This window comes from Somniosus microcephalus, chromosome 3 (genome assembly GCF_052327205.1).
Source record: "Somniosus microcephalus isolate GS21.2 chromosome 3, FLI_Smic_1.0, whole genome shotgun sequence".
NCBI classification, from domain to species: domain Eukaryota; kingdom Metazoa; phylum Chordata; class Chondrichthyes; order Squaliformes; family Somniosidae; genus Somniosus; species Somniosus microcephalus.
The window spans coordinates 215314460-215340771 of record NC_140989.1 but is presented as its reverse complement, the minus strand read 5'-3'; the positions used below and the strand labels follow the sequence as shown (position 1 = coordinate 215340771).

Here is a 26312-nt window from a genome sequence, read left to right as displayed (position 1 = left end):
CATCCTCGACACACACTCCCCGTGTAACCTCCCGCCCGACCCACACTCCCCGTGTAACCTCCCGGCCCACACTCCCCATGTAACCCACCCCCGACCCACACTCCCCGTGTAACCTCCGGACCCACACTCCCCATGTAACCCTCCCCCGACCCACACGCCCCGTGTAACCCACCCCCGACCCACACTCCCCGTGTAACCCAGCCCCCGACCCACACTCCCCGTGTAACCCAGCCCCCGACCCACATTCCCCGTGTAACCTCCCGCCCGACCCACACTCCCCGTGTAACCTCCCGGCCCACACTCCCCATCTAACCCTCCCCCGACCCACACACCCCGTGTAACCCACCCCCCAACCCACACTCCCCGTGTAACCCATCCTCAACACACACTCCCCGTGTAACCTCCCGCCCGACCCACACTCCCCGTGTAACCTCCCGGCCCACACTCCCCATGTAACCCACCCCCGACCCACACTCCCCGTGTAACCTCCCGACCCACACTCCCCATGTAACCCTCCCCCGACCCACGCGCCCCGTGTAACCCACCCCACGACCCACACTCCCCTGTAACCCACACCCCGGCCCACACTCCCCGTGTAACCCAACCCCGACCCACACTCCCCGTGTAACCCTCCCCCGACACATGCTCCCCGTGTAACCCACACCCCGACCCACACTCCCCGTGTAACCCACCCCCGACCCACACTCCCCGTGTAACCCACTCCCCGACCCACACTCCCCGTGTAACCCACTCCCCGATCCACACTCCCCGATCCACACTCCCCGTGTAACCCACCCCCGACCCACACTCCCCATGTAACCCCCGACTCACACTCTCCGTGTAACTCACCCCCCGACCCACACTCCCCGTGTAACCCCCGACCCACACTCCCCATGCAACCCACTGCCCGACCCACACTCCCCATGTAACCCACCCCCGACCCACACTCCCCGTGTAACCCACACCACGACCCGCACTCCCCGTCTAACCCACCCCCGACCCACACTCCCCGTGTAACCCACCCCCGACCCACACTCCCCGTGTAACCCACACCCCGACCCGCACTCCCCGTCTAACCCACCTCCGACCCATACTTCCCGTGTAACCCACTCCCCGACCCACACTCCCCGTGTAACCAACTCCCCGATCCACACTCCCCGATCCACACTCCCCGTGTAACCCAACCCCGACCCACACTCCCCGTGTAACCCACCCCTGACCCACACTCCCCGTGCAACCCACTCCATGACCCCCACTCCCCGTGTAACCCACCACCGACCCACACTCCCCGTGTAACCCACTCCCCGACCCACACTCCCCGTGTAACTCACCCCACGACTCACACTCCCCTGTAACCCACCCCCGACCCACACTCCCCATGTAACCTCCCGGCCCACACTCCCCATGTAACCCTCCCCCGACCCACACACCCCGTTTAGCCCACCCCCCGACCCACACTCCCCGTGTAACCTCCCGGCCCACACTCCCCACATAACCCACCCCCGACCCACACTCCCCGTGTAACCTCCCAACCCACACTCCCCGTGTGACCCACTCCCCGACCCACACTCCCCGTGTAACCCACCCCACGAATCACACTCCCCTGTAACCCACCCCCCGTCCCACACTCCCCATGTAACCCACCCCGACCCACACTCCCCTGTAACCCACCCCCGACCCACAATCCCCGTGTAACCCACCCCCCGACCCACACTCCCCGTGTAACCCTCCCCCGAACCACACTCCCTGTGTAACCCACTCCACGACCCACACTCCCCGTGTAACCCACTCCCCGACCCACACTCCCCATGTAACACAACCCCCGACCCACACTCCCCGTGTAACCCAACCCCCGACCCACACTCCCCATGTAACCTACCCCCCGCCCCACACTCCCCGTGTAACCCAACCCCGACCCACACTCCCCATGTAACCCACCCCCCGACCCATACTCCCCGTGTAACCCACTGCCTGACCCACACTCCCCGTGTAACCCACCCCCGACCCACACTCCCCGTGTAACCCACCCCCCGACCCACACTCCCCGTCTAACCCACCCCCGACCCATACTCCCCGTGTAACCCAACCCTGACCCACACTCCCCGTGTAACCCAACCCCAGACCCACACTCCCCATGTAACCCACCCACCGACCCAAACTCCCCGTGTAACCCAACCCCTGACCCACACTCCCCGTGTAACCCACCCCCGACCCACACTCCCCGTGTAACCCACCCCCGACCCACACTCCCCGTGTAACCCACCCCCGACCCACACTCCCCGTGTAATCCACCCCCGACTCACACTCCCCGTGTAACCCTCCCCCTGACCCACACTCCCCGTGTAACCCACCCCCGACCCACACTCCCCGTGTAACCCACCCCCGACCCACACTCCCCGTGTAACCCAGCCCCCGACCCACACTCCCCGTGTAACCCAGCCCCCGACCCACATTCCCCGTGTAACCTCCCGCCCGACCCACACTCCCCGTGTAACCTCCCGGCCCACACTCCCCATCTAACCCTCCCCCGACCCACACACCCCGTGTAACCCACCCCCCAACCCACACTCCCCGTGTAACCCATCCTCAACACACACTCCCCGTGTAACCTCCCGCCCGACCCACACTCCCCGTGTAACCTCCCGGCCCACACTCCGCATGTAACCCACCCCCGACCCACACTCCCCGTGTAACCTCCCGACCCACACTCCCCATGCAACCCACTGCCCGACCCACACTCCCCATGTAACCCACCCCCGACCCACACTCCCCGTGTAACCCACACCCCGACCCGCACTCCCCGTCTAACCCACCCCCGACCCACACTCCCCGTGTAACCCACCCCCGACCCACACTCCCCGTGTAACCCACACCCCGACCCGCACTCCCCGTCTAACCCACCTCCGACCCATACTTCCCGTGTAACCCAACTCTGACCCACACTCCCCGTGTAACCCAACCCCAGACCAACACTCCCCGTGTAACCCATCCCCGACCCACACACCCCGTGTAACTCACCCCCGACCCACACACCCCGTGTCACCCACCCCGCGACCCACACTCCCCGTGTAACCCATCCGCGACCCACACTCCCCGTGTAACCCACCCCCCGACACACACTCCCGGTGTAACCTCCCGCCCGACCCACACTCCCCGTGTAACCTCCCGGCCCACACTCCCCATGTAACCCACCCCCGACCCACACTCCCCGTGTAACCTCCCGACCCACACTCCCCATGTAACCCTCCCCCGACCCACACCCCCCGTGTAACCCACCCCACGACCCACACTCCCCTGTAACCCACACCCCGGCCCACACTCCCCGTGTAACCCAACCCCGACCCACACTCCCCGTGTAACCCTCCCCCGACACATGCTCCCCGTGTAACCCACACCCCGACACACACTCCCCGTGTAACCCACCCCCGACCCACACTCCCCGTGTAACCCACTCCCCGACCCACACTCCCCGTGTAACCCACTCCCCGATCCACACTCCCCGATCCACACTCCCCGTGTAACCCACCCCCGACCCACACTCCCCATGTAACCCCCGACTCACACTCTCCGTGTAACTCACCCCCCGACCCACACTCCCCGTGTAACCCCCGACCCACACTCACCATGCAACCCACTGCCCGACCCACACTCCCCGTGTAACCCACCCCCGACCCACACTCCCCGTGTAACCCACACCCCGACCCGCACTCCCCGTCTAACCCACCCCCGACCCACACTCCCCGTGTAACCCACCCCCGACCCACACTCCCCGTGTAACCCACAGACCGACCCGCACTCCCCGTCTAACCCACCTCCGACCCATACTTCCCGTGTAACCCAACCCTGACCCACACTCCCTGTGTAACCCAACCCCAGACCCACACACCCCGTGTAACTCACCCCCGACCCACACACCCCGTGTAACCCACCCCGCGACCCACACTCCCCGTGTAACCCATCCCCGACCCACACTCCCCGTGTAACCCACCCCCCGACACACACTCCCCGTGTAACCTCCCGCCCGACCCACACTCCCCGTTTAACCTCCCGACCCACGCTCCCCATGTAACCCTCCCCCGACCCACACACCCCGTGTAACCCACCCCCGACCCACACTCCCCGTGTAACCCACCCCACGACCCACACTCCCCGTGTAACCCACTCCCCGACCCACACTCCCTGTGTAACCCACCCCACGACCCACACTCCCCTGTAACCCACCCCCCGACCCATACTCCCCATGTAACCCAACCCCCGACCCACACTCCCCGTGTAACCCAACCCCCGACCCACACTCCCCATGTAACCCAACCCCGACCCACACTCCCCATGTAACCCACCCCCCGACCCATACTTCCCGTGTAACCCACTCCCTGACTCACACACCCCGTGTAACCCACCCCCCGACCCACACTCCCCGTGTAACCCCCGACCCACACTCCCCGTGTAACCCACTGCCCGACCCACACTCCCCGTGTAACCCACCCCCGACCCACACTCCCCGTGTAATCCAGCCCCCGACCCACACTCCCCGTCTAACCCAACCCTGACCCACACTCCCCGTGTAACCCACCGCCCGACCCAAACTCCCCGTGTAACCCAACCCCTGACCCACACTCCCAGTGTAACGCACCCCCGACCCACACTCCCCGTGTAATCCACCCCCCGACCCACACCCCCGCGTAACCCACCCCCCGACCCACACTCCCCATATAACCCACCCCCCGACCCACACTCCCCGTGTAACCCACCCCCGACCCACACTCGCCGTGTAACACACTGCCCGACCCACACTCCCCGTGTAACCCACCCCCGACCCACACTCCCCGTGTAACCCACCCCCCGACCCACACTCCCCGTCTAAGCCACCCCCGACCCATACTCCCCGTGTAACCCAACCCTGACCCACACTCCCCATGTAACCCAACCCCAGACCCACACTCCCCATGTAACCCACCCACCGACCCAAACTCCCCGTGTAACCCAACCCCTGACCCACACTCTCCGTGTAACCCAACCCCGACCCACACTCCCCGTGTAACCCACCCCCAACCCACACTCCCCGTGTAACCCACCCCCCGACCCACACTCCCCGTGTAACCCTCCCCCTGACCCACACTCCCCGTGTAACCCAGCCCCCGACCCACACTCCCCGTGTAACCCACCCCCGACCCACACTCCCCGTGTAACCCAGCCCCCGACCCACACTCCCCATGTAACCCACCCCCCGACCCACACTCCCCGTGTAACCTCCCGGCCCACTCCCCATGTAACCCACCCCCGACCCACAGTCCCCGTGTAACCTCCCGACCCACACTCCCCGTGTAACCCACTCCCCGACCCACACTCCCCTGTGACCCACACTCCCCTGTAACCCACCCCCCGTCCCACACTCCCCATGTAACCCAACCCCGACCCACACTCCCCTGTAACCCACCCCCCGACCCACAATCCCCGTGTAACCCACCCCCCGACCCACACTCCCCGTGTAACCCTCCCCCGAACCATACTCCCCGTGTAACTCTCCCCCGACCCATGCTCCCCGTGTAACCCACCCCCCGACCCACACTCCCCGTGTAAACCACCTCCGACCCACACTCCCCGTGTAACCCACTCCCCGACCCACACTCCCCGTGTAACCCACTCCCCGATCCACACTCCCCGTGTAACCCACTCCCCGACCGACACTCCCCGTGTAACCCACCCCACGACCCACACTCCCCTGTAACCCACCCCCCGACCCACACTCCCCGTGTAACCCAATCCCCGACCCACACGCCCCATGTAACCCAACCCCCGACCCACACTCCCCGTGTAACCCACCCCCCGTCCCACACTCCCCGTGTAACCCAACCCCGACCCACACTGCCCGTGTAACCCACTCCCCGACCCACACTCCCTGTGTAACCCACCCCACAACCCACACTCCCCTGTAACCCACCCCCCGACCCACACTCCCCATGTAACCCAATCCCCGACCCACACTCCCCATGTAACCCACCCCCGTCCCACACTCCCCGTGTAACCCAACCCCGACCCACACGCCCCATGTAACCCACTCCCCGACCCACACTCCCCGAGTTACCCACCCTCCTGCTCGGAGCACGGATTGTGGATTCAGCCCCCCTGCTCTATGAGATGAATTGATGATGAGCTGTGTGTGAGCGCAGTGTTGTTGACATTCTGCCTTCTTGTCCAGCGCCTCTGACAGCAGCCGCCAGAAGCCGAGATCTGCCCTGAAGGCCTTCTTCTCTACGATTGGGCACAGCACTGTCAGTAAACTGAGCAGGCTCCGATCGTCCAGCATGGAGCAGATTAACAGCCGATCCACAGAGAACACGTCTGGCGAACTGCGGTGTGAGGAGCCCCCAGGGCACCTGAGGAAGACGCCGTCCTTACAATCACTACGGCTGGTGTGTAGCCTCAACTACTGCGGCTAGTTCCTCGAGGAACAGAATTGAAATGCAGAGAGGTTGTGTTAAACTTGTATGGAAGCTTGATTACACCACACTTGGAGTACTGTGCGCCGTTCTGGCCACCAGTTTATAAGAAGGATACAGAGGCACTGGAGAGGGTGCAGAGAAGATTCACAAGGATGATAACAGAACTGAGGTTATACCTAGCAGGAGAGATTGAACAAGCTGGGGCTCATTTCTCCAGAAAAGAGAAGGCTGAGGGGTGACCTGATAGAGGTCCTTATGATTATGAAGGGGTTCGATAGGGTAGGAGTGAAGAAGATATTTGCACTTGCAGGGGAGACCAGAACTAATGGTCATAAATATAGGAAAATGAGGAGGCCATTCAGCCCCTTGAGTATGTTCCACCATTCAATTAGATCATGAATGATCTGTATCTTAACTCCATCCTAAGAAATCCAATAAGAATTCAGGAACAATGTGGGTCGGAGAATGTAGTTGAGGTGAATAGCATTGCTGTATTTAAGGGGAAGCTAGATAAATACATGAGGGAGAAAGGAATAGAAGGATATGCAGATAGGGGCAGATGAAAGGTGGGAGGAGGCTCGTGTGGAATATAAACACCGGCTAGGACCAGTTGGGAAGAATGGCCTGTTCCTGTGCTGTACATTCCGTGTAATACTGGTCACCCTGTTACATTCAGAGTAATGAACGAGGGTGAAAAATAGCACGTGAGCTCCACCTAGTGGGTATCCTAAGAACAAGCAGGCTTGTGTTGCAATGCAGTCCACTCACTGCAAGAAGACTATGATGGTGTAGTAGTTATGGCACTAGACTGGCAACCTGAGGTCGTGAGTTCAAATTAATGGGAAATTCAATTCAATAATCTGATGATTGCGGGCTGCTGGATCAGTGTAAAAACCCAAATGGTCCTTCAGGGAAGGGAACCTGCCAGCCCTACCCAGTTTAGGCCTACCTGTGACTCCCAGTCCCACACCATGTGGTTGGCTCTTGATGCTCTCAGGGCAACTCGGGTTGGGCAGTAAACACTTAACCGTTGGATTGGCTTGAAATCATCTCCAGTCCAAGTCAGATTGGAGACAGCTTTATCCATCACCAAGCCCGCCTCCTTCCACCTCTGTAACATCGCCCCTCTCCACCCCACCTCAGCTCATCCGCTGCTGAAACTCTCATCCATGCCTTTGTTACCTCTAGATCGGACTATTCCAACATCTCCTGGCCGGCCTCAGATCTTGAGCTCATCCAAAAATCTGCTGCCCGTATCCTAACTCGCACCAAGTCCCGTTCACCCCTCACCCCCCGTGCTCGCTGACCTACATTGGCTCCCGGTCCGGCAACGCCTCGATTTTAAAATTCGCATCCTGTGTTTAAATGGCCTTTTCTGTCCTTACCTCTGTAACCTCCTGCAGTCCTACGAACTCCCCAAAGTCTGGCCTCTTGTGCATCTCCTCCCCTCCCTTCGCCCCACCATTGGCAACCATGCCTTCAGTTGCCTAGGCCCCATGTTCCGGAATTCCTTCCCTAAACCCCTCTACCTCTCCACTTCCCTCTCCTCCTTTCAGACTCTCCTGAAAGCCCACCTCAGTCCCAGCTTTTGATTGCCCCTCTTAATATCTCCTTCTTTGTCTGGGCTCCCAGTTTATTCCCCCTCCGCCTCTGTGAAGCACTTTGGGATGTTATGGTTGTTAATATATAAATGCAGGCTGTTGTTGTTGTCAGATGCAGAGCTTGCGGGGTAAAGCACGTGACAGGAAGTGACACGAACAAAGTTCTAGCCTACCCTCCCGTTGGGTATCCTCTATAGTTCTGGGCATTGTACCACAGGAGGAGGAGGGGGTGGGGGAGGGGGGACGTCCTGACTTTGGAGAAGAAAGAACTTGCATTTATAGAGCATCCCATCGTGCCCTCAGAACACTTCACGGCTTCCTTTTGAAGTGAAGTCACTATTGTTACGCAGGCAAACCTGACAGAATTGCACACAACAAGATCCCACACATCGCGAGTGAGATAAATGACCAATTAATCTGTATTTTTTTATTTGGTAGGCTTGGTTGAGGGAGGAATGTTGGCCAGGACCCAGAGAGAACTCCCTGCTCTTCTTCAAATAGCACCCTGTTTATGTCCCCCTGAGGGGGCAGGGGTCACTGTTTAAAGCAGAGAATGTTATGTTAAATTTAACAGAACCTTGGTTAGACCACACTCGGATATTGTGCACAATGCTGGTCTCCGTATTGTAAAAAGGATAGAGAAGCACTGGAGAAGGGGCAGAAAAGATTTACAAAGGATGATACCAGAACTGAGAGGACGCAACTCTCAGGAAAGATTGATCAGGCTGGGGCTCTTTTCTCCACAAAAGAGACGGCTGAGGGGTGACCTGGTAGAGGCCTTTAAAATGATGAAGGGGTTCAATAGGGTGGATGTGGAGAAACTGTTTTGACTTGTGGGCAAGTCCAGAAAAAGGGGGCATTTCTTAAGGCTATAGGGATCAAGGGATATGGGGAGAAAGCAGGGACAGGGTAGTGAATTTGGATGATCAGCCATGATCTCATTAAATGGCGGAACAGGCTCGAGGGGCCGAATGGCCTACTCCTGCTCCTATCTTCTATGTTTCTATGTCTGTATAAAGACTAACAGATCAAATGAAGAATTTATTTGAGGAATTTCTTTACACAGAGAGTGGTGAGAATCTGGGACTCGCTACCAATGTTCCCTCTAATTTTGCTTTGAGCCTGCGCGGCTCCTTTAGCCAGTCAAAAGTCCGCGCACATGCGGTTTTTCTATTTAAAAGCCGGCTGACCGGCTGTGCGGGACCTGCTGAGTGCTGTGTGGCCGCGCAGCTTAGAGGGAACTTTGCATTTAAGGGAAGGCTAGACGCAAACGTGAGGGAGAGGGGAATAGAGGGATACAGGGGGCTGGGTAGGAAGAGATCATTCGAGGGGCAGGAGGCTCCTGTGGCATATAAACAACAACACCGAGCAGTCGGGCCGAATGTGCTGGACAATCTAAGTCATTCTGTATCTCATTTGGAAGATGACACCTTCATCAGTGAATCATCTCCTTCAGGGAAATTTAATAGATGTCTTCAAAATGATGAGGGATTTTGATAAGAGTAGATGGGGAGAAAATGTTTCCACTGGTGGGCGGGTCAGTAACCAGACGACACAGATTAAAGATAATTGGCAAAAGAACCAGAGGGGGAGATGAGAATTTTTTTACGCAGCAAGTTATTGTGGTCTGGAATGCGCTGGATGGTGGAATTGGATAAATACTTGAAAAGGAAAAAAAATTCAGGGTTATGGGGAAAGAGCAGGGGGAGTGGGACTAATTGGAGAGCTCTTCCGAAAGGCCTCCTTCTGAGCTGTAAGATTCTACGGCTCTGTGGTTCCAGTTGAATTGGGCATCGGAGCTATGAGGAAAGCCCAAAGGTGCTGGGGATGTTTGAATTGGAAGAAATTCGGGTTAGAGGGAACATTCAAATTGAATCCCAGAGACATGTTCAGTATTACCACAAGTCTCTGTCCAGTCCCTGATTCCAAAGGAATTGGGGACTTATGGCGGGTAGGGGGGTGGTGGGGGGGGGGATGTTAGTTTACGTACATCTTGTGATGGGTAACCAAGGCCTCCTGGAGTCTTGCTTGATTGTGTTAGGGAGCTGGGGAAGAACTTGCCAGTGTTTGCCCTGAGTTTGACCATGGAATTTCTCTTTGTCTTTCGGTCGCACCGAAGAATTAACATCACTTAGCGACATTGGGACCTGGGTGGAGGACGTTTCACTGTCGAATGCATAATTCACATTAATGAGCTCCTTATCTTTTTGTATGTAACCCAAAATAATTTTTAGTGTAAACACTGAAAAATGTGTGGACCTAAGTGCAGTTCCGTTATCTCCTGCTAGGTGTCCCCATTGGCCCAGTTGAGGAAAGCCTCGTCCATCCAATCTCTTCACGCCCAGAAGAAAAAGAAGAACCATTGCAGCTCGTACCTGGTAGGAGAGACGGCCGAGACTGGCTTGGGAGGCAGGTAGGTCGGTGATGGCAGTCAAGGTGTTCAGTAGTGGTGGGGAGGGGTTGGGTAAGAGCGGACCGTACATGGTTTCATCCTTGTTTTCAAATCCCTCCATGGCCTCGCCCCTCCCTATCTCCAGCCCCGCAATCCCCCCCGAGATATCTGGGCTCCTCTAATTCTGGTCTCTTGAGCATCCCTGATTATAATCGCTCCACCATTGGTGGCTGTGCCTTCAGCTGTCAAGGCCCTAAGCTCTGGAATTCCCTCCCTAAACCTCTCTGCCTCTCTATCCCTCTCTCCTCCTTTAAGACGCTCCTTAAAACCCTGCCACTTTGACCAAGCCTTTGGTCATCTGTCCTAATATTTCCTTATGTGGCTTGGTGTCAAATTTTGTTTGATAATTGCTCCTGTGAAGCGCCTTGGGACGTTTTACTACTTTAAAGGTGCTATATAAATGCAAGTTGTTGTTGCTAGCTCTAATGGAAAGTCCACCAGAAACACAAGTAATGGCTTTCACCGCCTGTTACCAGAGGTGAAGTGCCACTGGGTCTGCAGTTTGATTCTGGCCGGGCTTGAACACTGAACTCTAATGACATCTCTGCTCAGTTGGTCAGCCGGTGTGTCCCCTAAAAGCCTTTGGCTGGAATGATAGGGTCTGAAACCAACTTTTAGTAACATAGGAACAGGAGTAGGCCATTCAGCCCCTCGAGCCTGTTCCAGCGTTCAGTTCGATCATGGCTGATCTGTACCTCAACTCCATTTACCCAACTTTGCTCCATATCCCTCAATACCCTATCAATCTCAATCTTGAAAGCTTCAATTGTCCCCCAGCATCCACAGCTTTTTGTGGGAGAGAGTTCCACATTTCCACCACCCTTTGTGTGAAGAAGTGCTTCCTGACATCACCCTGACCAGCCTAGCTGTAATTTTAAGGTGATGCCCCCTTGTTCTGGACTTCCCCACCAGAGGAAATAGCTTCTCTCCATCTACACTGCCAACTCCTTTAATCATCTAAAACATCTTAATTAGATCACCCATTAATCTTCTACATTCAAGCCAATACAAGTCTAGTCTATGCAGCCTGTCCTCATAATTTAGCTCTTGAAGCCTCGTGACATTTTTAAAACTTCATTCTCGGGATGTGGGCATCACTGGCATTTATTACCCGTCCCCCGATGCACTTGAGAAGGTGGTGGTGGTGAGGCCTTCTTCCTGAACAGCTGCAGTCCGTGTGGGGAAGCAGCTCCCACAATGCAATGGGTCGAACGTACCCAATCCCGGCCGCAGTATGAAGGGGTTGAATTTGGCACCTGGGGAATCACCGCTATTGGAGCTCTAACTTAACAACCAATCATTTCTGTTCTTCTCCTCCCCGCCCCACCCAGCCCCCCACCCCCCCACCCCTACCCCACCCATTTCCATTTCCACCCATCCCCGTTCACAGCTCCTCTTTTTGGCGGCAGTAATGGGCTGCAGTTTCACGGGTGCCACTCTGCATGTTTAAGCACAGACAGCGAGAGTCGGCAGGTCATCAGACCACGGGGGTGGGGGGAATCACGGCTGGAGAAATATTCTTTCCAGGTCTTTTTTTACCTGGGGTGTGTTTACTTAGAGTAAAATGTGTACCTGAGGGTGGTTTTCCTGGGTAATTTCCCTGGGGTATATTTCCCAGTTATGTCTGTCCGTGGGGTATATATTTCCTGCGGTATACTTTCTTGATGTGTGTCTAGCTGGAGTATGTTCAAGTTCCGTTAGACTGACATTTCAGAGCATTTATTGCCTTCCTCTTCCGGGCTCCATGGTAATGGCATCCGCCGTGGCTTACTGGTAGCATTCTTGCCTGAGTCCGATGGTTGTGGGTTCAAGTTCCAATCTGTGAGACTTGAGGACAAAATCCAGGCTGCAGTGCAGTACCAAGGAAGTGCTGCACTGTCAGAGGTGCTGTTTTCAGATTAGATCTCTCAGGTGAATGTAAAAGATCCCACGGCACTATTTCGAAGAAGAGCGGGGGAGTTATCCCCGGTATCCTGGCCAATATTTATCCCTCAACCAACATCACTAAAACAGATTATCACATTGCTGTTTGCGGGATCTTGCCTCTACATAACTTGAAATAATTGGGGAAGCCCCCCAGTCACTGAGGACAGGACTCTGGTAAAACCAGCACCTAGCTAACACTCTCCACAAATCCCTTTATTTAATGAAAGGTGGCATAGTGGTTAGCACTGTTGCCTCACAGCGCCAGGGACCCGGGTTCGAATCCGGCCTCGGGTGACTGTCTGTGTGGAGTTTGCACATTCTCCCCGTGTTTGCGTGGGTTTTCTCCGGGTGCTCCGGTTTCCTCCCACAGTCCAAAGATGTGCGGGTTAGGTTGATTGGCTATGATAAATTGACCCTTAGTGTTAGGGGGATTAAATACGTGGGGTTACGGGGATAGGGTGGGATATGTGTTGGTGTAGGGGTTATGGGGATCGGGTGGGATATGTGTCGGTGCAGGCTCGATGGGCTGAAATGGCCTCTATCTGCATTGTGGGGTTTCTGTGATTCTGTGATAAAGGGGAACCAGTAGATGTGGTGTATTTGGATTTCCAGAAGGCATTCGATAAGGTGCCACATAAAAGGTTGCTGCACAAGATAAGAGCTCACAGGGTTGGGGGTAATATATTAGCATGGATAGGGGATTGGCTAACTAAAAGAAAACAGAGAGTCGGGATAAATGGGTCATTTTCCAGTTGGCAAACTGTAACTAGTGGGGTGCCACAGGGATCAGTGCTGGGGCCTCAACTATTTTCAATCTATATTAATGACTTGGATGAAGGGACAGAGCATACTGTTGCCAAATTTGCTGATGATACAAAGATAGGTGGGAAAGCAAGTTGTGAGGAATACACAAAGGGCTGGATTTTGCCATTGGGGCGGGCTGGGGGCGTGTCAGGTGGTTTTCATGTCAGGACCCCGACTCCGATGTGAAGTGGGAAAAAAGTATGATTTTCCCCTAATTGGGCCCTTGATTTCCAGCGTGTGGGAACCCCTGGTCCAATTAGTCTTTCCATCCTGAAAGTCGCCTCCGATGACGTCATCAGCGCTGCTGGATTTAAGGCCTGCAAGCAGCCTTGCTTCTTCTGGAGACTGGAAACGCTTTGGACATTGTATGAAAGACTTCATTTACCGACCATGTCCACCAGCAAGCAAAAGTGTGCACCTCGCTTTGATGAGCCCTCCCTCCAAGCTCTGGTGCAGGGAGCAAGATCTAATAAGGAGGTGCTCTTCTCTTCCTCAGGGAGAAAAAAGCCACCACAACAGACTAAAGCTGTGTGGCTGCAAGTGGCCCAGGAGGTCAATGCCATCTCTATGTGCCGCAGAACCTGGCTGCAGTGCAGGAAGAGGTTTCATAACCTTCTCTGCACAGGAAAAGTGAGTATGACTTTCTCATCACCCTCAATCTCATCCCCATCATCTCTCCTCACCAGCACTCTGCTTTGCCAACCTCTTCCTCCACATCTCACTTTACATTGACATCCCCGCACCCTTACCCATTCCCTCTCTCTCTATGGTCACATTCAGTTAACTATTCGACCATGCAGCCCTCACACTCCCTATCACTGTGACGCAATGACAACAACTTACAACACACAGGGAGGGCCCTTTGTCTCCTTCTAAGCATCTATGCTATGGATTCTCTACACTCACTCCTTCATTCTCACTCAAACTCCACTTGTGTCCCTCATTGCAGGAAAAGAGAGCCCACAATAAGAGGGATAGAGCGAGGACAGGAGGAGGACCACCCTCAGTAGCCCAGCTCACCACCTCGGAGGAGGTGGCCCTGCAAATTGCCGGGATCAAGGAGGATTCCCAAGTGGGGGATGGACAGGCAGGCGCATCCCAGCAAGCTGGTGACAGAATAGTTTGGCATCTCTCTCATTGACATCGCATGACTGAATGATAATGATTCTAATGCTCTAACAGATTGACTTATGATCATCTGCACAATTCAATGTGCATGGAACCTTTACCTCACATCTCTAACTCTTTCCTTTACTCCCCCACAGGACCATCGAGAGCCCCCATCCCAACTGTCCAGGAGGAAGAGCCTGAGCTTCCAGACTCCTTAGAGGAAGCTACAACCTCTGAGGGTGCTCCGTCAGCAGAATAAAGCGCACCCTGCACGAGCACAGACACTCACACCTCGGTGGGACCTTCGGGACATAGAGTAGAGTTGTCACCTGGTGTATCACAGCTCACAAGTGAGCATCAGCAGATGGAGACAGGGACAGCAGTGGAGAGTCCTCGTCGCAGTGGAGAGGATGCTCCCAGCTCGGCTCCGCTGCATGTCGAGCCTGTGCCTCCGGGTCCATCCAGAAGGAGCGCGGTGCTCAAACTGCAGGAACAGGTGCAGGAGTCTCTGGCAGGTTTTGTCTCCAGGGTCGCTGCGAGTGTGGAGCGAATGAAGGAGTCCATCGCTAACATGAGCAGAGCCTTTGTGGAGGCGTGGCGCATGAACGCATCACCACGGAAAGGATGGCAACCTTCTTGGAAAGGATGGCTACCTCCATGGTAAGGCTGGCTACCGTAAAGGAGAGGATGGCTACGGTAGAGGAGAGGATGGCTATGTCCATGGAGGAGCTTAGTCGCCAGGGTATGGAAAACATGGTAATTGTTCAGAATAGACTGAAATCTCTTGAGGAGCGATGGTCAGCTATTGAGCAAACAAACCAGACCTTCATGCAAGTCCTCTGGAGTAGGACTTCCAGTGCAGAAACGGGTCTTCATGGCCCCCCCTGCAGTGCAGCAAGGTGCTGTCCAGCCACTTGCTAACTCTGAAGTGGGGCTGACCCATGAGAGGGATGTTGGTGGCATACAACAAGGAAGTGGGGGCTCCTCTCCAAGCGCTCACACTTTCATGCCACTGCACAGCCCTCGGTCAGAGCCCCACCAGAGTCCCCACCCAACTGAGATCGGCGTCTCAACCCCTGCACAGCCGCAGGAGCAGCAGACTGTTGCCGAGCCCTCACAGGTTCGCAACCCCAGAGGACGCCCGCCAAATGTATCGAGACAGGAGCTGCAAAAAAGTGAGCAAGGGGCCTCCACATCTGCTGAAGCCACAGGGGAAGCACCATGTAGGAGCACGCGTAAGAGGAAGATAATGCACAAGTAGCCACAAGGGTAATCACTTGGGTGTAATGTGTTTAATTTTAAAAAGCCATCAGTTGCTTATTGTCATAAAAAATTCTGATGGCAAACTGTTGCAGTTGTGGCGTGTGTCATTTCGCTAATGGGACTTCCACATTGAGGGCGACTTGCAATTGTCAGTATGGTGGTCAGGGTGATAGGAATCCGCAGGTTCTTGGCCATTGTCGATGGTCTGATAAGAAGGTGCGAGGCAAAAGTGTTTGATTGTGCAGGCTAAGCAAATCTGGCCAAGATGAGTGCGTCCCTTGCATCCTGGGCAGCAATGTGGTCGCGTGCTGGCGCCTTCTGGTCTGTGCAGCTTCAGGTGGGTGAGCAGCAGCTTGGTGCTCCTGTTGTTGCTGCTGCTGTTGGTGGTGCTGTTGTTCATGGTTCTGCTGCTGCCACGGCTGGTCTGCGTCCGAATCTGATGTCCAGGAGGAAAGGAAATAAATGGTTCCCATGCTTGTGGTATATGCCTCAGTTGAGGAAGTGCTCAGTCAAAGTGGCGAGAGGGGCTTCCCAGGAGGTCACACTGGAGATGGGTGTCAGGCTCCAAACTTCCACAACAATGGGTATACCTGCTAAAAGTTCCCCCAGACCTGAGACAAAGTTCTGCCACTTGCAAATGATGATTGCTGAAAATTCCTTTTTAATGGTGGAGCTGCTGCTGTTAGTAAGCAATCCACTTGTGAGGCCGCCAGGTTTCACTGGCGTGTTCCAGAGGAGACATGCAGGACGTGGGAAAAGTGGTAAAATCAGAAAGGCCTCTCAAAATGGGATTATAGAGGCACTTAACTGGTTGTTAAGGGCCTTAGGGGTCTATCCCGCCTCTTGGAGGCGGGATGGAAACGGGGTCAGAAAACACGCATTTGGGAAAATTGTTCGGAGGCGGGATTGGGCCCGCCCGCCATTTTTTGCGATTTTACCACCTCACACGCCTCCAATCCCACCTCCTCGGGCCTAGCAAAATCGAGCCCAAAGTGTCTGCAAAGGGATATAGATAGGTTAAGTGAGAGGGCAAAAATTTGGCAGATGGAGTATAATGTGGGAAAATGTGAGGTTATCCACTTTGGTAGGAAGAATAATAAAGCAAAATATTATTTAAATGGAGAGAGACTACAGAATGCTGCGGTACAGAGGGATCTGGGGGTCCTTGTACATGAAACACAAAAAGTTAGCATGCAGGTACAGTGAGTAATTAGGAAGGCAAATGGAATGTTGGCCTTTATTGCAAGGGGGATGGAGTTACATAGAAACATAGAAGATAGGAGCAGGAGTAGGCCATTCGGCCCTTCGAGCCTGCTCCGCCATTCAACGAGATCATGGCTGATCATCCAAACCCTTAGCACCCGGTCCCTACACCGACAGCCATCCCACCCAAGCCCTATCCCTGTAACCCCATAACCCCACGTATTTAATCCCCCCTAACACTAAGGGCCAATTTTTTTATCATGGCCAATCAACCTAACCCGCACATCTTTGGACTGTGGGAGGAAACCGGAGCACCCGGAGGAAACCCACGCAAACACGGGGAGAATGTGCAAACTCCACACAGTCACCCGAGGCCGGATTTGAACCCGGGTCCCTGGCGCTGTGAGGCAACAGTGCTAACCACTATGCCACCATGGGAAGTAGGGAAGTCTTGCTACAACTGTACAGGGCGTTGGTGAAACCACACCTGGAGTACTGCGTACAGTTTTAGTCTCCTTATTTAGGGAGGGATATACTTGCATTGGAGGCAGTTCACTAGATTGATTCCTGAGATGAAAGGGTTGTCTTATGAGGAAAAGTTGAGCAAGTTGGGCCTATACTCATTGGAGTTTAGAAGAATGAGAGGTGATCTTACTGAAACATATAGGAGGAAAAATTTGGTTCCTTTGCGTCTCCTGTTAGTGCCCTAAGACGGCGCTAATGGGACGCAAAGCAGCTAGCACCCGGGTGTGGCAATGTTTGCGCCACTCACGAAATTGACCAGACATTTTGCGGTGGCGCTAAACACTACCGCCACAATCTCCTGCGCCCGGAGATCGTGACGTCAGTCGAGCGTGCAACGCCCCCGTAGCGCCCCGGACCGGATATTGAGTTGCCGCTAGCAACGACAAGTTGAGGGGAGCATTTTGCAGCCAGGAAGGGACTGGGGGAGCGCTATTTAAAGGCGACCGCTTTCTGCCTTTTTTTGTCGTCGACATTTTTGCACCACACATTCTGAGGGAGATAGAGAGAGACTTCTGGAGAGATTCAACACTGTGTGAAGGAGTTTTGGGTACGGAGCAGCACTTTGCAAGTTCATTTTGATTTGACCTTCCTTGCATCGATTTAGAGGAGACTATGGGGGCTGCACTCTGAGCTCTTTCCCTGGGCCTCTCCATTGTTCTTTCCAGCAGATATGATGTACAGGTCTCTCCAGGTCGAGATTCAAGGCTGCAATGAGCAGGGTGTGGATGGAGAGCAAGATCGACCCTCCCCTTTAAGAACTGGCCGGCACCAGTGTGTCTGTGTTCCATTGCTGACTGACATCACATGAGCTTCGCCAGCGCTCTGAGGTAGCGCTTCGCTCCTCAGCGTTAGCGCCTTAAGAGAGGTGTGTAACATAGAAACATAGAAGATAGGAGCAGGAGTAGACCATTCGGCCCCTCGAGCCTGCTCCGCCATTCAATGCGATCATGGCTGATCATCCAAATTCAGTACCCTGTCCCTGCTTTCTCCCCATACCCCTTGATCCCTTTAGCCTTAAGAAATATATCCAACTCCTTCTTGAATATATTTAATGTATTGGCCTCCACCGCCCTCTGTGGCAGAGAATTCCATAGGTTCACCACTCTCCGGGTGAAGAAATTCCTCCTCATTTCTGTCCTAAATGGCTTACCCCTTATCCTTAGACTGTGACCCCTGGTTCTGGACTCCCCGACCATCGGGACCATCCTTCCTGCATCTAGTCTGTCCAGACCTGACAGAATTTTATAAGTTTCAATGAGATCCCCTCTCATTCTTTTAAACTCCAGCGAGTACAAGCCCAATCGACCCAATCTCTCCTCATACGTTATTCCTGCCATCCCAGGTATCAGCCTGGTGAATCTTCGCTGTAGCACCTGATTTAGCGCTCCAATCACCTCCAGGGGTGATAGAAGCCAAATTTGCAGTCGGAGGCGATAATTAGCGCCAGACGCTAAACTTTGCACCCGGCCGATAATTGGGCCCCAAACGGGGCGATACCGAATTTCTCCCCCATAAGATTCTGAGGGGGCTTGACAGGGTAGATGTAGGGAGGATGTTTCCCCTCATGGGGGAATCTAGAACAAGGGGGCATAGTTTCAGAATAAGGGGTCGCCCATTTAAAACAGAGATGAGGAGGAATTTCTTCTCTCAGAGGGTCGTGAATCTTTGGAATTCTCTACCCCAGAGAGCTGTGGAGGCGGAGTCATTGAATATATTCAAGGCAGAGATAGACAGATTTTTGAAAAACAGGGGAATCGAGGGTTATGGGGAGCGGGCAGGAAAGTGGAGTTGAGGCCAAGATCAGATCAACCATGATCTTATTGAATGGCGGAGCAGGCTCGAGGGGCCGAATGGCCTACTCCTGCTCCTATTTCTTATGTTCTTATGAGCCCACTGTGTCTATTTACTTAAATTATTTCTTCTTTAGTTCCTTTCCCGAGAGCACTGACTATCCTGGGGTACATTGCCACGGGTACTCAGAACCCTCGAGTACCGCATTCGATTGCCCAATCTTCTTTTGAGAGTCCAGACAGTGAGGACCAGCAAATCTATTCGACTGTCAGAGTCATCACAAGCTGAGCCTGACACTGCTCCCAACTTTGTTTTTAGATTCATCCTCGAGATGTGGATGTTACCGGCATTTATTGCCCATCCCCAGTTGCCCTTGAGAAGGTGGTGGTGGGCCTTCTTCTTGAACTGTTTTAGTCCGTGTGGTGTATGACTTGGAGGGGAACATGGAGATGATGGTGTTCCCATGCGCCGGCTGCCCTTGTCCTTCTAGGTGGTAGAGGTCATGGGTTTGGGAGGTGCTGCCAAAGAAGCCTTGGCGAGTTGCTGCAGTGCATCTTGTAGATGGTACACACTGCAGCCACGGTACGCTGGTGGTGGAGGGAGTGAATGTTTAAGGTGGTGGATGGGGTGCCAATCAAGCAGGCTGCTTTGTCTTGTATGGTGTCAAGCTTCTTGAGTGTTGTTGGAGGTACAGCAAAAAATTAGGAAAGCAAATGGTATGTTGGCCTTTATTACAAGAAGATTTGAGTATAAGAGTAAAGATGTCTTACTGCAATTGTATAGGGCCCTGGTGAGACCACTCCTGGAGTATTGTGCACAGTTTTGGTCTCCTTACTTAAGGATGGATATACTTGCCATAGAGGGAGTGCAACAAAGGTTCACCAGACTGATTTCTGGGATGGGGGGGATTGTCCTATGCGGAGAGATTGAGTAGACTCGGCCTATATTCTCTGGAGTTTAGAAGAATGAGAGGTGATCTCATTGAAACATACAAAAAACTTACAGGGCTTGACAGGGAGGATGTTTCCCCTGGCTGGGGAGTCTAGAACACGGGGTCACAGTCTCAGAATAAGGGGTCAGCCATATAGGACTGAGATAAGGAGAAATTTCTTCACTCAGAGGGTGGTGAATCTTTGGAATTCTCTACCCCAGAGGGCTGTGGAGGCTCAGTCGTTGAGTATATTCAAGACAGAGATTGATAGATTTTTGAATATTAAGGGAATCAAGTGATATGGGGATAGTACGGGAAAGTGGAGTTGAGGTAGAAGATCAGCTATGGTCTTATTGAATGGCGGAGCAGGCTCGAGGGGCTGAATGGCCTATTCCTGCTCCTATTTCTTATGTTCTTATGTAAGGAAATGCAGCAGCCAATTTTCATACAGCAAGATCCCACAAACAGCAATATGATAATGATCAGTTAAGCTGTTTTAGTGATGTTGGTTGAGGGATAAATGTTGGTCAGGACACCGGGGAGAACTCCCCTGCTCTTATTCAAATAGTGGCCATGGGATCTTTTACGTCCACCTGAGATGCACAGGAGTATGAGCCTGGATTATGTGCTCAAGTCTCTGGAGTGGGACTAGAATCCACTGCCTTCTGATACAGATGCAAGAGTGCTACCAGCTTGGCCATGGCTGATACCTCTACCTACAATGAGATGAATGACCAGTTAATCTAGTATCTAGTGGTGTTGGTTATGGGATAAATGTTGGCCCAGAACACCAAGGAGAACTCCCCTGCTCGTCTTCAAATAGTGGCCATGGGATCCTTTACATCCACCTGAGAGGGCAGACTTGGTTTAGCGTCTCATCTGAAAGACGGCACCTCTGACAGTACAGCACTCCCTCAGTACTGCACTGCAGTGTCAGCGTGGATTGTGTTCTCAAGTCTTTGGAGTGGATCACATGACCTTCTGACTCAGAGGTGTGAGTGCTACCAACTGAGACATGGCTGACGCCACTTAGCAGTTGGGTTTACATTCTCAGTCTTTCTGTTGATTGGTTTGACTAGTAACTGCCATTAATATTACTGGGGAATTGAACAGGGAGCAGTTGCTCATCAGACAGCTCCTCCCCGTTGTCCCCTTGGGATTCCACAGGCAGGGCTGAAGCGTGCCAGGAAACGATGTAACTGTGGGTTCGTGCCCTCCTTCCATCTGACAGCGATTGCTGTGGGAATGGTCTAAAAGCACCAGCTCTTAGTGTGGGTCCGTCTCACAAGAAGAGAATGTTCAGTCAGGAGTATCTTCTTGGGGAAGTGGAGGTTTACGTAGTTGTGTCGTAATGTGTATGCTCTGTACAAATGTCTTCCTTTCATTGTTGACAGTGAGCCCAAGCCTTCTGGCCGCAGGCCAATGAGGTCCCTCAGCGTGGAGGACATAGGATCGCCCAATCACCCGAGGGTTATTGGTCAGGTGACTCAGACATTCGCTGATGCCAGCTTCATGCTTGAACTGTCCAAACCAGCCCATGGACCTTTTGGGTTCTTCATCTCCAGATCTTGCGGGGGTGAGTACTGGATCTGGAGTTTAGTCTCGGTTAAAGATCTAAAGATTTATTTCACTTTATTCCACCGTTATAGGACCAGCTGTAAGAATGACGGCCCGGAGCTTCCTCTGAGCTGATCCCGGTCCGCCGCTGTAACCTCACCAGAAGTGTGGTGGAAATCCCGTACAGGGGTAGGCCATTCAGCCCCTCGAGCCTATTCCATCATTCAATTAGAACATGCGTAAACGAGGTTTCTGCCGTGTATCTGAGAGAGAAAACTCTCAGGAAATTCCATGCCAATATCTCCCCACCCCTCTACAGTTCTGGTTATTTTGTGTCTTCTCTCTCAAATCCCCATGTAATGCACACCTGGAGAAGGACCTCTTCCCAGAATCCCTCAGCTCTTTGGCCCATGGTCTGATTTCTGCCCTCTCTCCCACCCCACTTTCAGTAGGAAGAGCCTCTTTCGACTGATCTTGCTGATACCAGGGTCTTGCTTTGAGGGGAATGAAGGTCTTACATCTACGGTCTGACACTTGTTGAAGTGGGCATGTCAGAATGCCAAGCTATGAGCCTCATTGTGCCCTGGCACGCTTGCCTATCCTGCCTTTAAAGAAAGGCCTTTAAGTGTTAGGTCTACATTCTAAAGCTGTGCAGAATCCATGCCCATGATTTTAAACTACAACACACTTCCTAACATGCAACCTTACCCTTGGGCTAACTGACATGGTTCTGTCAAGGACTGGTCTATTTTCAGTTGATAGGGCATAGTGCACACTGTCAGTTATAAAGAGTGAAAGAGAGGAAACATTTGTATTTATATAGCGCCTTTCACAACCTCAGGACATCCCAAAGCGCTTTACAACCAATGAAGTACTTTTTGAAGTGTAGTCACCATTGTAATGTAGGAAACGTGGCAGCCAATTTGTGCACAGCAAGCTCTCACAAACAACAATGGGATAATGACCAGATCATCCGTATTGCTGATGTTGGTTGAGGGATAAATGTTGACCAAGACACCAGGGAGTACACCCCTGCTCTTCTTCGAATAGTGGTGTGGGATCTTGTACGTCCACCTGCGAGAGCAGACGGGGCCTCGGTTTAACACCTCATAAATTTTATACAATAATTGGATATATGCACCACTGTGAAAACAGGCTCGACGTTCTTGGACCTTGGCAGAAATTATTCCTTGTGTTTAGACATTCAAAGTTCTCCTAATGTTCTATTGAACTGGGAAACCTGATACTTCATCTCAGCTCAGGGACAATGGTGCCGCCTGCAGTTGTGCACACTGGCATTGGACTTTGTGTTCGAATATGTGGCCCTGAAAGAGGAGACATGGCATACAGGTCAGGGGCCTGATGGAAGGGAAGAAACATGAGAGGTCCAAAGCATCTAGCCAGATCTTTGTGAGGCCTGTTGCTACAATGACCATATAATAAGTCTAACCACGTCCCCATGACATTGACTGGCATTACCATCGTCGAATCCCTCATCATCACATCCTGGGGTTCACCATTCACCAGAAACTTAACTGGACCAGCCACATAAATACTGTGGCTACAAGAGCAGGCCAGGGACTAGGTATTCTGTGGATAGTGACTCACCTCCTGACTCCCCAAAGCCTTTCCACCATCTACAAGGCACAAGTAAGGAGTGTGATGGAATACTCTCCACTTGCCTGGATGAGTGCAGCTCCAACAACACTCAAGAAGCTCGACACCACCCAGGACAAAGCAGCCCGCTTGATCGGCACCCCATCCACCACCTTAAACATTCACTCCCTCCACCACCAGTGTACCGTGGCTGCAGTGTGTACCATCTACAAGATGCACTGCAGCAACTCGCCAAGGCTTCTTCGGCAGCACCTCCCAAACCCGCAACCTCTTCCACCTAGAAGGACAAGGGCAGAAGGTGGAGGGGAACACCATCATCTCCAAGTTTGCCTCCAAGTCCATCCTAACTTGGAAATGTATCATCATTCCTTCATCGTTGCTGAATCCAAATCCTGGAACTCCCTCCCTAACAGCACTGTGGGAGCACCTTCACCACATCGACTTCAGCGGTTCCAGAAGGTGACTCACCATCACTTTCTCAAGGGCAATTAGGGATGGGCAATAAATGCCAGCGATGCCCAAATCCCAAGAATAATATATATATATAATATAAATAATACTGCACTTATACACCTCATGTAGAAACATCTCAAAGCGCTCAACTGAATCAATTTTTTTTTAAGTGAAGTGACTATGTTTACAGAGGCAAAGGTGGCAAGAGCAAGACCCCCAAACTGCAGTGAGGTGACTGACCAGTTGGCCTGTTTTTGGTGGTGTTGGTTGAGGGAGGAATGTTGGCAAGGACACTGGGAGATCTCCCCGCTCTTCTCGTAATATCGTGAGATCACTTGTGTCCCCCAGATCCAGCCATTGGACTATACCTGCTACTGGTGACGTCTATGTTGAGTTTGTTGTGCCCAATCAGCAGTAATATCCAGTTGAAACCTTCTTTTCTCCGGTTTCTCCTCCTTCCACACCCCATGTGCTCTCTACCCTATCATGGACTCCACCCACCCATTTAATCTCCTTCCACACCCCATGGATACTCCACCCTATCACATACAATCTATGCTATGATGAGCTATAGCCCACCCATTTAGTTTTAGTCTGGGTGACCTAGATTATCTATCTACCTTTAGATCCAAAGTCATTCATTGTTGACCAGTTGCCTCCCTTAGTGTGAAATTGTAATACACCCAGGAACCAAATTCTATTTAGTATGAGCAATCTGTACTTATCCTTATAACCCTTAAAATCTGCTCCCAACCAGATTTTTGCCAGGCTCTTATTGAATTGATCTCATAGTTCATTCCCATCATCAATCTCCATTACAGACACACATACCAACTCCACCCATTGCCGGTCTCATAGAGACACAGATTGATGAGCAAACCTTGACTGTGGCGTCTTTACGAAGTTAACTTGTGTATTTTTTTCTCCTGCCTTTAGGTATATTTATTCATCAAATGGCAGACAGGAATGCTGAGAAACTGTACTCTGGATTGCTGGAACTAGGGGATGAAATTCTGGAGGTCAACGGGGAACATGTGGAAGGTCTCAGCTTCAATGAGGTCAACAGTCTGATGTTACAGGACAGCACGGTGTCCATTAGGGTCAAAAGACATAATGGAACCACATGGCAACAAGAGCATTAACTGTAATGGCCATTGGGCCATGGATTGGATTCACAGCCACTGCCAGCTGTTCATTCAAAGTACTTTCAGTGTTTACAGCACGCAGATACACAAAGTGTAAAAAGCTCCTTGGAGCAGTCTGGGCATCCTGGTGCTTCTCAATCCAATAATTATGTGCATTAATTCTCCTACCCAGGACATGGGCATAGGACAGTAACAGTTGCCGGTCTGGGTGGCCAATCAAAGCCCAGGACCCTGAGTGGCATCAGCATTGAGCATCCTGGTCACGTACGACTCTGTTTGTTAACCAACCTCCATCTGTGACTCAATTGCAGTGGTACAGAGTTAGAAAACCTCCATTCGCGCAGGTAACTGAAGCAACTCCTTTTCCTAACCTCTGATTGTCTGGAACCCTCCTCAATGTCTGATTGGACAGACAGTTCTGTGTTGGCGGTTCTCAGTGCTGAACACCTCCCTCTAATTCCGTAGAAATTGGGCTTTTCTTTTGCCCAGTCAGACAGATCCTTTTATTTACCAAGCCAACATTCTGTTACTCCCTGGCATAATGGATTGGCACTTGGAGGAGGCATAGAGGATTGCATTGGGGAGTTCCATTGGGCACAGCATGGACCGGGATTGTAATTTCCTCACGAACTACGTGATACTACCTGCAAAATTAATTGGGGATTTAAAGCCAGATAAAGCACTGGGCTCCCACCCTGTCGGTAAGGGACATCGAGTTACTGACGAACCATCACTGTGCCATCCATTTGAAAATGATGTTAAAATAGGAGTTCCTCACACACTCACCTTCGGACCTTGCTCCGACACCAACCGCAGCTACAGTTGGAGCCGTTTCATTAACGAAGCTGCCTCACCCTGTGTTTCCTTCACAATAATGTTTAATAAAACTCCATCACAGAAGCATTACTCGTGAAATAAAATCACTATTTATTTAACGGCACTGGTGACTGCTTCTTATTTAAAGAAAGAAAAGAATGACTTGCATTTACCCAGCACCTTTCATAGAAACATAGAAGATAGGAGCAGGAGTGGGCCATTCGGCCCCTTGAGCCTGTTCTGCCATATAATGAGATCATGGCTGATCATCCAAATTCAGTACCCTGTCCCTGCTTTCTCCCCATATCCCTTGATCCCTTTAGCCTTAAGAAGTATATCTAACTCCTTCTTGAATATATTTATTAAGTTGGCCTCAACTGCCTTCTGTGGTAGAGAATTCCACAGGTTCACCACTCTCTGGGTGAAGAAATTCCTCCTCATCTCAGTCCTAAATGGCTTACCCCTTATCCTTAGACTGTGACCCCTGGTTCTGGACTCCCCTGCCATCAGGAACATCCTTCCTGCATCTAGTCTGTCTAGTCCTGTTAGAATTTTATAAGTTTCAATGAGATCCCCTCTCATTCTTCTAAACTCTAGCGAATATAAGCCTAATCGACCCAATCTCTCTTCATACGTCATTCCTGCCATCCCAGGTATCAGTCTGGTGAATCTTCG

General features: G+C 52.6%; 1 protein-coding gene across 2 annotated transcripts in view; it reads left to right on the top strand.

Moving 5' to 3' along the window:
* Window positions 1-25756, top strand: part of kiaa1614 (KIAA1614 ortholog) — a 203653-nt gene extending 177897 nt beyond the window's left edge. For both annotated transcript variants that reach the window (XM_085982165.1, XM_085982166.1), the window contains 4 exons: window positions 6200-6413; window positions 10333-10457; window positions 21444-21625; window positions 24613-25756. In XM_085982165.1, the coding sequence (XP_085838291.1) occupies window positions 6200-6413; window positions 10333-10457; window positions 21444-21625; window positions 24613-24818 (727 nt within the window). In that variant the 3' untranslated portion in view covers window positions 24819-25756. The remainder of the gene's footprint in view (window positions 1-6199; window positions 6414-10332; window positions 10458-21443; window positions 21626-24612) is intronic.
* Window positions 25757-26312: the final 556 nt, after the last annotated feature.